The sequence below is a fragment of the Antedon bifida genome, chromosome 3 (genome assembly GCF_963402885.1).
Source record: "Antedon bifida chromosome 3, ecAntBifi1.1, whole genome shotgun sequence".
Lineage (NCBI taxonomy): Eukaryota > Metazoa > Echinodermata > Crinoidea > Comatulida > Antedonidae > Antedon > Antedon bifida.
Genome location: NC_136228.1, coordinates 9,707,129 through 9,720,443, shown reverse-complemented (window position 1 = coordinate 9,720,443; position 13,315 = coordinate 9,707,129). Strand labels below are relative to the sequence as shown.

At 31.4% G+C, this 13,315-nt stretch overlaps 1 protein-coding gene across 3 annotated transcripts in view; it reads left to right on the top strand.

The window, feature by feature from the left end:
- The window catches only part of LOC144837066 (neural proliferation differentiation and control protein 1-like), a 65,930-nt gene that overhangs the window by 5,449 nt on the left and 47,166 nt on the right, over positions 1 to 13,315 (top strand). The window contains exon 1 of one of the 3 annotated variants that reach the window (XM_078692056.1): positions 6,942 to 7,267. The exons of the other annotated variants lie outside the window; for them this stretch is intronic. Within the exon in view, the coding sequence (XP_078548182.1) occupies positions 7,171 to 7,267 (97 nt within the window). The 5' untranslated portion in view covers positions 6,942 to 7,170. Of the gene's footprint in view, positions 1 to 6,941; positions 7,268 to 13,315 lie in introns of those variants that run through there. 3 annotated transcript variants of the gene reach the window in all.

Sequence of the window (13,315 nt, the reverse complement as noted above, 5' to 3'; positions counted from 1 at the left end):
ATCCCTAAAGTAAATTATAGAATTTTTTCGTAGGGCACTATCAGTACATGAATACTGTAGGTCTTATAAGGTAAACTTTTCAATGCAATGTATTCTCATATTAAATACAAAGTCAAATCCAAAAGTATAATATATTAGATTGTTTTTCATTGGACCCTACAATTAGTATTTTTAAATACTAATATAGCCTACATGGTTTTTAGTAACTTTTCAATGCATTCTCATAAAATATTATTTTTCATTGAATAATAAATAGCCTATGGTCTTAGTATCTTTCCAATGCATTCTCATGCCATTCAGAAGAATAGCATTTCAGATATTAATTGATTTTAGCTGGCAACATTATTAATTTGTATATTATGAATAACAATTGTGTACTCTAAATGCATCTTGTTGACTGTAGGCTATTCCATTATATATGATATTTACTTTAGATACATACTCAGCATGTGTGGGTGGATCCCACAGCACTGTTCGCTGATAAGTACCAGTTATAGATTAACAATAATAATTGTATTAATGTGAAAAGGCTTGTTCAGTTTACCCAGTTCAACTTTAACAATAGCCATATTCTCCGATAAAAAAAGAGATATAACTTTGATAAATAGAAAATTAGTTGAGCATAATTAATTAATTTAATAGTACATTAAAGTTCATAAACCATGCTTTCAGTTTCAGATTGATATCCAAAAACAATTTCTTTTCAAGACATGAACGTTATACAATATTAACAACCCTGTAATAGCTCTTTTCTACACTATCAAACTAGTATGATGTATAGTACCCAAATATGGTAGTGATGACATCATCATTTTCATATATGGGCACATCACATTTTTTTGTCACATAAAGTTTGATAGTGTAGACAGAGCTTATAACACTATTCATACTGTATGTACACACTCAATTGAGCATCTCAAAACATGAGACATCACTATTCACATTATATAGTTTGGCCATCATTGTTTTAAATGTGTTTGTAAGGTTTGCGAAGCCTTTTACAATGTTACGGTTTCACAGTTTCATAGTATAAATGCCTCCTAATTATACATAGTGCTGAAACTCTTCATCCTGTATTTCACTTAATTATCCTATAATCTTCCACTGATCATCCTCACACATCCCACTCATCTCATCAAGGAACAGTCATGGCAAGTTGTCATGGCTTGAAAAATGCATTTTTATAGAAGAGTATAGATTGTAGCTTTGCATCAGGGAGCTACAGTACAGTAATTGACCAGTTAGTGATCATAAGATCTCCACCTCGCGTCCCACTTACTGTTGTAGGTACATGAACATCTTTGTTGATGTTTCTGATCATTAACAAGTGGATACATTCAAGATGGAGTTTCAGTACAGTACAAGCCACAATCTTATGTTCATTATCTGATTCTGTAGATCATGAATAAATTGGTTGGCGTCTCTTGCAACACAGTCAACATTTGTCTTCCATGTCTCAACATCGAATACAATTCAATAGGGCAAAACAGACTAATAACAATGCAAGCTCTGTCTACACTATCAAACTAGTGTTGACCAAAAAAGTGGGATGTGCCCAAATATGGTAGTGATACTGTATGCCCAAATATGATAGTGATATGACATTGTCATGTCCATATATGGGCACATCACATTTTTTTGTCACATAAAGTTTGATAGTGTAGACAGAGCTTTATAACATGATGTAACTGGATCATTTGTACTTTAATCCTGGCAAAGAGTATCCTTTAGACTAATGCGTGCAGTGATACGCCCAAATATGGTAGTGGTACGACATCATCATGTCCATATATACATCACATTTTTTGTCACAAAGTTTGATAGTGTAGACAGAGCTTTACAACATGATGTAACTGGATCATTTGTACTTTAATCCTGGCAAAGAGTATCCTTTAGACTAATGCGTGCAGTGATACGCCCAAATATGGTAGTGGTACGACATCATCATGTCCATATATGGGCACATCACATTTTTTGTCACATAAAGTTTGATAGTGTAGACAGAGCTTTATAACATGATGTAACTGGATCATTTGTACTTTAATCCTGGCAAAGAGTATCCTTTCTATTCATCTTTACAATGTGCCGCCATATAAAGTAATGAAACATACTTTAATCTCTGTATTTGCACTCTGTTTACAGTTTTATAGTGAATATGACTATCGCATATACGATAATTAAGTCAGTAGTGCCGGCCGTGTAGCACTAATTGAGGTCATATTGGAAATGTCATCCATTGTTTTGTTGTACCAGAATAGTGTTGTGGATTTTCAAAGAAAGCACTTATTTTTATTTCAATTCAACTCCAGTATAACAGTGTATGTTTACCTTGAATATAATCAATTGCAGCTACAGTACTGTATACAGTATTATTTGTACTAATTTTTATATTTTTAAGAATTACAAAATTATGCGTCATTTTGACTTTTCATATTTCAATAAACACACACAGGTCACTAATAAGCATTCTGATAAATCTTGCATTACCATTTGGAATACATAAATTTACTATAACATTAAAATGTATTTAATGGCAAATTTAGTTTGAATTTATAACCTTTCTAGGCATCTACCTGTACTATAGGCTGGACATGTATTACCGACTTGCCATTATAGGGCATTGCAGGCAATGAGATATACTGTAGTTGTACAGTAGACCTACTACTATACCTCCATCTGTACATCCTGAGGAGGTATTGTCTTCACAGTAGATAGAGTGTAACTCTAAATACAATGAGTAAAATGTTATGATAGAAATAGACCATTAGTTTCAAGGCCCAATCGAATGTTATAATAATAATAATGTTTTTATCTTTATGTTTCTCCTCCACAATTATTAATCGGCCAAGATGCATACAATTTTATTCTGTTATTTATTTAATTCTCTTTCCTGTAAGAGAAGTAACTTAATGTTATGTACTGTACATAATTATGTTTATTTATATGACTTGTGTGTGCATTATTCAATGCAAGATCCATCCAATACCAATGATTATTGTGCGTCGTGAAGCTGTAAACACGTTCACAAATAACATTCACAGTAGAAATATTTTGCATTATCATTCTCTGAAAATGACTCATCTTTATATATAGTGAAAGACTATTATCATAAATTGCAATTTTAAATGGAAAAAATGTTTTCAAAACTATGTACATTCATACGTTCATTTATTTCATCAGAAAATAAGATCTTGCAGGTTTACTAACAGCTTCAGTCCAGCTTCTAGTTGGACACATTAAACATTACATACATTTTTTGTAATTTTTAAAAATGTTTACATACAAAAATCGTTTATAGATACAGCTCACCCTGCTGCAACGCAGACGCAGCAGTGCGTGATGTGAATAGCGTAGGCATGGCTTTAAACTGATATGATCGGCCAATGTAACAAGCCATGCTTCCTATTGATGTGGCTCGCATTTTGAGCTGTGATTGTGTTGGAGTTGTCTCTCTAGTTGTTTAATCAAACTCTACGGTTTGGCCATGTTTCTTATCGATGGTGGCTCTCATTTTGAGCTGTGATTGTGTTGGAGTTGTCTCTCTAGTTGTGTAATAATAATAACTCTATGGTTTGGCCATGAGATTGTGAATGTGCAGTTTTCCACATAATCAAATATATATTGTATACAAATATCACACTAGGTTTAAGACCTTTGAACTTTTAATGCCATCTCAGGATTACGGTTTATTAATTTTCACAGCATCTCTGCCGCCACAGTAAAATTACTAAATTGTCTCTAACCTTGTATTTCTAATAATAATAATTTTCAATATATAATCAAGTATTCTGAATCGGTATTTTATGACACCTGAGCAACAATCTTTAATGAGCACCATTGCCTAATGATTCAAATTATTATAAGATCACCCATCATTGGGTAATTATGTCATCATATTGTAGTCATAGCCCGAGAGAAGAAAGCGCTGAGCAACGCATACCCAAATTGCAGTTTTTACTAAATTCAATTTCAACTTAAATTAAGGTAAAAACTGTCTTGTCATACTAAAGAAGTAGTTACATAATGTGAGCTTGATTATTACCATATCACTAACTACAATGAAATACATACAGTAGGCCGCCATGATAGGATTGAATATTTTGATAATTATGTCGTCACCAAAACTGATTTATATTCAATATTAAAATTATAATTAATTTTTGTTGAAAAAAATAATTTTTCTGATACAGATAATCCTTGTCGCAGGAGGCAGTAATCTTGATTGATAAACACAATTACAGTGTCCTGTATAAATAATGGTTTTTATTTTCAATTTATAGACCGTACTCATAGTATTTTAAATATTTATCATACAGTAGATTTTAAAAATATTATTACAGTGTTTTTAGGCTAGTTAGGGATGTAGGGGGACAGAACTTATCAAGCTCTTTTGAGTTTTTATGCGTTTCCTTTTCATCTTTATATTATGTATTCATATATTGTATATTTTTATGTTTGATGAATAAAGAATATTTGATTTGATTTGATTTGGTATCTGTAGAATAACTACTGTTATTAGTATGTACAGTTTAAAGAAATAAATGAATGAATGAATTAGGAGATTCCATCTTTGTATGATTGTTTTCAATTTCCATTTATAGGTACTGTAGTACAGTATTTTTAAATATTTAAATTAATATTATTTTTAAAACAGTGTTATAGGTAGCTACTGTGGAATAACTGCTGTATATGTGTGCATAAAGAAAGAAATGAATGAATGAATTTTACATTAGGAGATTCCATCTCTGTGGAATATGAATCGTATGGGTATCCTCTGTGTTGTTATAATGAGCTTTCTGTCGTATCAATTCCTTGAAACTAATCATAGAACTGTTTCAAATGTTGGCAAACCATTGAAATACAGTACTAGCAGTGTATTTTCTTGTAGAATTTATTATTAGAGAGCTTTCACTTTTCAACAAGGAATGACCTAGGATTAAGTAATGTCAGTTCATTGTGCGCATGAAGGAAGTTAGAACTTCTTCCTCTCATAGTTTTAGGTGTTATTACCTATGTCCAAGCCATCACCATCGACACATCTTTAAGTAGGTTCTAGATCATCGAAAACTCTTTACTGTATTATTATAAAACATTCATATTACAATGGAAAGATTCAGATTTATTTGGTCCTTGTGGAAATTCAGGAACAATTGCTCACATAAAAATACAATTATTTGAAAGGATTTCAGTTCGATTTTTAGCTGCCAGCCACTGGTAATTTAAACATGCACCAACAAAGTACAAAATTACAAATAAAAAAACCATACATTAAAATTTCAACCAAGCTGTTGAAGTACTTTAAATTAATAATAATAATTTGAATAAAATAATTGAAGTAGATTCTCTTTTTTTATTGACCCTGAGAAAAGAAAGTGAGGTCGAAAATTGATACTTATGTTTACTACTGAATGTCGCATATGTTCATCATATGAGATCAGTTTTAATCTGTTTAATTGAAAATCCTTCTCATATGCTTTTTCTTGTGTAGATAATTATACTAGTGATCCATTCAAATACAATGCGACCCAGAAATTATATATTCAGTGTACAGTTACTAGTACAGTATGCTGTAAATAACCAAGTATGTATATTTAAATAAGAAAAAGGCATTTCATTTTACATGGCAAAAGGTCACACAAATAGGGATGTAATAATGAAAGAATTCTACATAAAAATTAATATACAGTATTTGAGTGCATACTAGTAAGAAATAACTGGTGCTTGGTATACTTCTATTACGTGACTAGCTTACCTGGATGAACCGACATAGGCCTTTAAAGGGAAAACATAACCGAAAAGTAAAATTTTATTCCTGAACTCCCCTCCAAGACAGTGTTATCGCCCATGAGCCACGTCCTCAGGTGGGCAGTAACGCCCCTGCATACCTCACCATTTCTTTTCGAGACGTCGAAACTTATACACGTTTCGACTAGAGTGAGAGAACAATAGAACCTATTGTAGTCTAGTATTGTACTATACTGAGAGCCTAGCTGTTGGATTGAATTTACTATATCGAAAGATCTGTTTGTTGTGTGAGCAGCTACTGCTAGGAGAATAAAAGCGACGCTACTCACGCTAAACTATTGGTTTGTGTATTTTAAGAGATGATAGTGACCTTTTTTTCTCAGGCCATACGACTATTAGTGAGACGGAATGTCAGGAAAACGAAAGGATATTAATATTGTTTAGAAAAAGTTTCTGATTGGATGCAACAAATTTAAAAAAAAACCAAAACGTTCCCCCACCTTATATTATTTTTTATAATGAGTCAGAACCGGATGCAAACATTTTAAATTGTACTGTAATTATATTCTTGGCATTATTTAGTGAGTTTAGCAATTTTCCCCCAATATTCTTCATATAAATTTAATGCCAATAAAATGAATATATTTTTATTTTTTTTCCCCTGCCCTCCCCAATATCATGAATTATTTAGTACAGGTTTCTACGGAGTTAACTAAACTATACTTTAGTATGCGCAACAATTGTTGATCATAATAATAAATAATAATAATCATTACTATGTGCGATCCTCTGTTTCTGATGGCGCGTCTCTCTTTAAACAAGTTGTATCAGGTCCAGAAGACACATTGTTGTTTTCGTTTTTCTAATTTCTTTCCCTTTTAAAATTCAAATAACAGATGAAACCCTTGACTGATTTCTCATTAGATATTGGATTATAAACAAGAAGTCTAAGATAACGTATTTGCACTCTATTTGCTTGCTGTGTAATTAATCTTATTTATTATACAGATAGTACATTTATTTTATCCGTATTGATTCCAATGCAGGAAAACAGGCTTCTTTAATATGTTACTGTACCTATAACCTTATTAATGAATGCATATTTTATAAAATTAAACTGACATTTAAAACATCATAAAAAATTAATAGTCATACAATTTGGATTACACCATAGTCAATTATTTATTTGGTTGTTTTATGAACGGAAGCAATCAATTGTGTCTATTTGTATAGTATTTCAGCCATTGTTTACAATTTCCACCCCTCTGTGTGTAATGGAATGTTCTTTGAATTTCATACCACCTGTTGCATGGGAGTATAATAGGCCTTCACACCTGAGGAGTTCAATTTTGACAGAAATATTCACAGGGTATCTGTGTCACTCAGTTGGGATTTATCGACGGTGACGAGGATGATATTCTGAGGATGAGATTTGTTGAGTTTCTCCTTGTTTTCGGTGCACTTTTTGGAGTTCTTTTTCTTCCATCTGGTAGCATCGACCCACCAGCTGACAGTGATAAGAGTAAGTTTACATTCATGGTATTGTAATCGATGGAATTGTGTTTATATGCTGGATCGTACATAGTGCTGGTGTATTCACATCTTGTTCATTAGTATTGATCTATATAGGATAATGAAAACCAATGTGGCATGATAGGAAAAATCTTTTCCAAAAGTGCCCAACCTATGGTTCCAAATGTCAAATGGTATTTTCCAATTGCAGTATTCATTTCCAATGTGTGTATAGCTTTTATACTTGGAAAAAGAAATAACTTTATCCAAGAAGAAGGGATACTGTAAAACATGAAGTATACAATTGCTTTGTTCTTCATGATGACGTATAGGGTTGTTTCAAATTTGGCGATGGTGTTGTAAGTCTGTACAAAATGTTTTCAATGAATTTGACATACTTTTAGTTTTAGGGTGGACATCACTTTTGCATGTCAACTTTTATTGAGAACTGGAGAATACTGCTGCCACTTTCTATCCAGTTTACTGTAGTTTTATTTAAAAAACTTGAAATAAACCCACAGTAGATGAATATATGTTTTAGGCTTATAAATTCCATAACCCTTTTAACACGTTTTCTTTAGAAATAAAATAGAGCATAGCACAATACTTTCTATCTACTGTATTCTACTGTGTAAAATTATTATTAGTAAATGTATTGTATAAATAATACTGTAATGGGATTAACACAAAAGATGCTTTTAACTCGGGTATTGCTAAACTGCGCAAACTGCGCAAACACTGCGCAAACTGCGCAAACACTGCGCAAACAACAAAAAAAGCTGCGCAAACCTCCTTCAAAACAATTATTATTGATTAGAACACAACTAGAACTATATAGGGAGACAATTTATGAGAAAAAAAATTTTAAATTCCTTTAAGTTTGCATTTTTTTGGGCGAAAAACTTTAATTTTTGGGAAAATTACTGATTTCACAGTGCAAACAACAAAAAAAGCTGCGCAAACCTCCTTCAAAACAATTAATATTGATAGAACACAACTAGAACTATATAGGGAGACAATTTATGGGAAAACAAATTTGAAATTCCTTTAAGTTTGCCTTTTTTTGGGTGAAAAACTTCAATTTTTGGGAAAATTACTGATTTCACAGCGCAAACCCCCAAAAAAAGCTGCGCAAACCTCCTTTAAACCAATTAATGTTTATTAGAACACAACTAGAACTATATAGGGAGACAATTTATGGGAAAAAAAATTTGAAATTCCTTTAAGTTTGCCTTTTTTTGGGTGAAAAACTTCAATTTCTGGGAAAATTACTGATTTCACAGCGCAAACAACAAAAAAAGCTGCGCAAACCTCCTTTAAATCAATTAATATTGATAAAAACACAACTAAAACTATATAGAGAGACAATTTATGAAAAAAAAATTTGAAATTCCTTGAAGTTTACCTTTTTTTGGGTGAAAAACTTCAATTTTTGGGAAAATTACTGATTTCACAGCGCAAACAACAAAAAAAGCTGCGCAAACCTCCTTTAAATCAATTAATATTGATAAAAACACAACTAAAACTATATAGAGAGACAATTTATGAAAAAAAAATTTGAAATTCCTTTAAGTTTGCCTTTTTTTTTGGGTGAAAAACTTCAATTTTTAGGAAAATTACTGATTTCACAGCGCAAACAACAAAAAAAGCTGCGCAAACCTACTTCAAACCAATTAATATTGATAAAAACACAACTAGAACTATATAGGGAGACAATTTATGAGAAAAAAAAATTTGAAATTCCTTTAAGTTTGCCTTTTTTTTTGGGTGAAAAACTTAAATTTTTAGGAAAATTACTGATTTCACAGCGCAAACAACAAAAAAAGCTGCGCAAACCTCCTTCAAACCAATTAATATTGATAAAAACACAACTAGACCTATATAGGAAGACAATTTATGAGGAAAAAAATTTGCAATTCCTTTAAGTTTGACTTTTTTTGGGTGAAAAACTTCAATTTTTAGGAAAATTACCGATTTCACAGCGCAAACAACAAAAAAAGCTGCGCAAACCTCCTTTAAATCAATTAATATTTATTAGAACACAACTAGAACTATATAGGGAGACAATTTATGAGGAAAAAAATTTGAAATTCCTTTAAGTTTGCCTTTTTTTGGGGAAAAACTTGAATTTTTTGCGAAAATTACAGATTTCACAGATTCAAAGGTTTGCGCAAACCCCAAAAAAAGCTGCGCAAACCTCCTTCAAATCAATTAATATTGATTAGATAACAACTAGAACTATATAGGGAGACAATTTATGGAAAAACAATTTGAAATTGCTGTAAGTTTGCCTTTTTTTTTTTTTAAATAAAAAATTTAAATTACAGATTTCACAGATTTCAAGGTTTGCGCACACTGCGCAAACACCAAAAAAAGCTGCGCAAACCTCCTTCAAACCAATTAATATTGATAAGAACACAACTAGAACTATATAGGAAGACAATTTATGAAAAAACAATATTGAAATTCCTGTAAGTTTGCCTTTGTTTGGGTAAAACAATTTTTGGGAAAATTACAAACTTTAAAAAAAACAGAAACAAGAAAATTTTTTTTTTTTAAATATAACTTTATTTAATGAAATGTTTCGCAATTATTTACCTTCAAGGTTTTTTTATAACATTCTACTGTATTTCCAAATCAACATCATGTAGGTTTGCGCAGGTTTTTTTTAGGTTTGCGCGATTTACACTGTAAAATCTGACATTTCACCCAAAAAATGATGTTTTTCGCCCAAAAAAAAGGCCAACTTACAGCAATTTCATAATTTTTTTTCATAAATTACTTGCCATGATAGTCCTAGTCATGATAGAACCAATAATAAGTGATTTGGAAGAGGTTTGCGCAGGTTTTTTTTAGGTTTGCGCGATTTACACTGTAAAATCTGACATTTCACCCAAAAAATTATGTTTTTCGCCCTAAAAAAAAGCCAACTTACAGCAATTTCATTATTTTTTTTCCATAAATTACTTGCTATGATAGTCCAAGTCATGATAGAACCAATAATAAGTGATTTGGAAGAGGTTTGCGCAGGTTTTTTTTAGGTTTGCGCGATTTACACTGTAATGTAAAATCTGACATTTCACCCAAAAAATTATGTTTTTCGCCCCAAAAAAAAGCCAACTTACAGCAATTTCATTATTTTTTTTTCATAAATTACTTGCCATGATAGTCCTAGTCATGATAGAACCAATAATAAGTGATTTGGAAGAGGTTTGCGCAGGTTTTTTTTGGTTTGCGCGATTTACACTGTAAAATCTGACATTTTACCCAAAAAATGATGTTTTTCGCCCCAAAAAAAGGCCAATTTACAGCAATTTCATAATTTTTTTTTTCATAAATTACTTGCCATGATAGTCCTAGTCATGATAGAACCAATAATAAGTGATTTGGAAGAGGTTTGCGCAGGTTTTTTTTGGTTTGCGCGATTTACACTGTAAAATCTGACATTTCACCCAAAAAATGATGTTTTTCGCCCAAAAAAAAGCCAACTTACAGCAATTTCATAATTTTTTTTTCATAAATTACTTGCTATGATAGTCCTAGTCATGATAGAAACAATAATAAGCCATTTGAAGGAGGTTTGCGCAGTGTTTTTTTAGGTTTGCGCGATTTACACTGTAAAATCTGACATTTCACCCAAAAAATTATGTTTTTCGCCCAAAAAAAAGCCAACTTACAGCAATTTCATAATTTTTTTTTCATAAATTACTTGCTATGATAGTCCTAGTCATGATAGAACCAATAATAAGTGATTTGGAAGAGGTTTGCGCACGGTTTTTTTAGGTTTGCGCGATTTACACTGTAAAATCTAACATTTCACCAAAAAATGATTTTTTTTTTCCCCAAAAAAGGCCAACTTACAGCAATTTCACTATTTTTTTCCCCTAAATTACTTGCTATGATAGTCCTAGTCATGATAGAAACAATAATAAGTGATTTGGTGGAGGTTTGCGCAGGGTTTTTTTAGGTTTGCGTGATTTACACCGTAAAATCTGACATTTTACCCAGAAAATGATGTTTTTCGCCCAAAAAAAAGCCAACTTACAGCAATTTTATTATTTTTTTTTTATTAATTACTTGCCATGATAGTCCTAGTCATGATAGAACCAATAATAAGTGATTTGGAAGAGGTTTGCGCAGGTTTTTTTTGGTTTGCGCGATTTACACTGTAAAATCTGACATTTCACCCAAAAAATTATGTTTTTCGCCCAAAAAAAAGGCCAACTTACAGCAATTTCATTATTTTTTTTTCATTAATTACTTGCCATGATAGTCCTAGTCATGATAGAACCAATAATAAGTGATTTGGAAGAGGTTTGCGCAGGTTTTTTTTGGTTTGCGCTTGGTTTGCGCTGTTTGCGCTTGGTTTGCGCAGTTTGCGCAGTTTAGCAATACCCTTTTAACTCTCTCCAACCCACTGACGACCAGATTTAATGTATAAGCCAGAATTTTACGTTGACATTTCGCTTCATGCTCATTAAGAAATATTTTTTGTTGTTGTTTGTGCTTTACCAATTCATAATTTATTAACTGTTAAAATGCCCACCTAGATTTTAACAACTACAACTACTTCTAGAAAGACAGTTTACCAAGTTAAGAGTCGTCAGATTGTGTGTGCAGTATTAGAAACTTTTCATTTTCCATGATACGCCACACAGCTAGCGCATATCAAGAAAAGAGATTGCCGCATAGCCGCTAGAGTGTTTAGAAATGTGTGAAAGACGCTTTAGTTTCAACTCACATGCGTAAGAAATGTGTGGAAAATAGAGATTGGTGAATGCCAAAGGCTGTGACTATTTTGAAGAAAAGCTTCTGTGTCCTTTTCTGCGAGTATTTTTAAAGTCATTTTTATACTTTTTCATAAAACATGTTAAACCCCCGCAATGTTATCTTTCAAACAATTTATTACAGAATAACACAAAATGCATACTGTGCTTGTTTGAGTTAAGAATACAAGTGTTGTTCAAATGCATTAGTACAGATAATCTCAGTTCAAATATTCACCCACTCAAAAAGCTAATTTCACCAAGCCTTTGTTGATATAATTTGGGACTATAGTATAATAAGAATAAGAAAGGTATTACAGCACATACCTATATTAAACTGACCTCCATTTTAACAAAGTATAAATGTTTAGTAGCCTATGTTTAAGATTGATTTGATTTGAATTTATTAGGAAAATACATACAAAGTGATAACATAATACTGACATTACAAATAATACCAGGATAACCCAAAAAGCTTATTAGCTTATTTCCATTGGGATCCTTTTATAATCTAAAATAAACAATATAAACGTTACAAAGTATTGCATTAAACACGTAAATATAACAAAACAATAATATATAAAACAAGTTAAATTAAAAGACTATGAAAATGATTGACTTATAGTTATTTGATTTTCCAATTCATTACAAAAATGCTATAATTTAGATGGTATATGACCCAAGTATAATAGTCCTAGGGTCCTGGGTACGAAATTTGATGAAATTTTAGTGTGTGGATTACTCGGATTTACCCGTCTTATGTACATGTTTATCCTATTATGGTGAGATTATGCTTTAGATCTAGACAATGACCAACGAAACATCAATGTTTAGGTCCATTCATTGGTGGGGTGAAATCAAAAGCTCCTTATTAATATTATATATAATTTTTGATTACTGAACTATAAGGTGGGCTTATACACAAGTTATACAGTTATTATATTGTTTTTAAAATCTTAAATTATGTCACTCTATTAACTATTTGCATAATTCATTGGTTGTTTTATGAATACTGTACAGTATAGTATAATGTATTTTCCTTCCCATTACTGAACTATATAAGGTGGGTTTATACACGTATAAACCCGTATATACACGTATAAGTTGTACAGTAATATATATATTTTTGTTTAAATCTTAAATCATGTCACTCTATTAACTATTTGCATAATTCATGTGTTGTTTTATGAATACTGTTATAATGTATACCTTTTGTGGGCCCCACTATTCAAGCTGATACAAACTATACTACTACGCAATATGTTACAGCAATAAAAATATCAATAGCAATC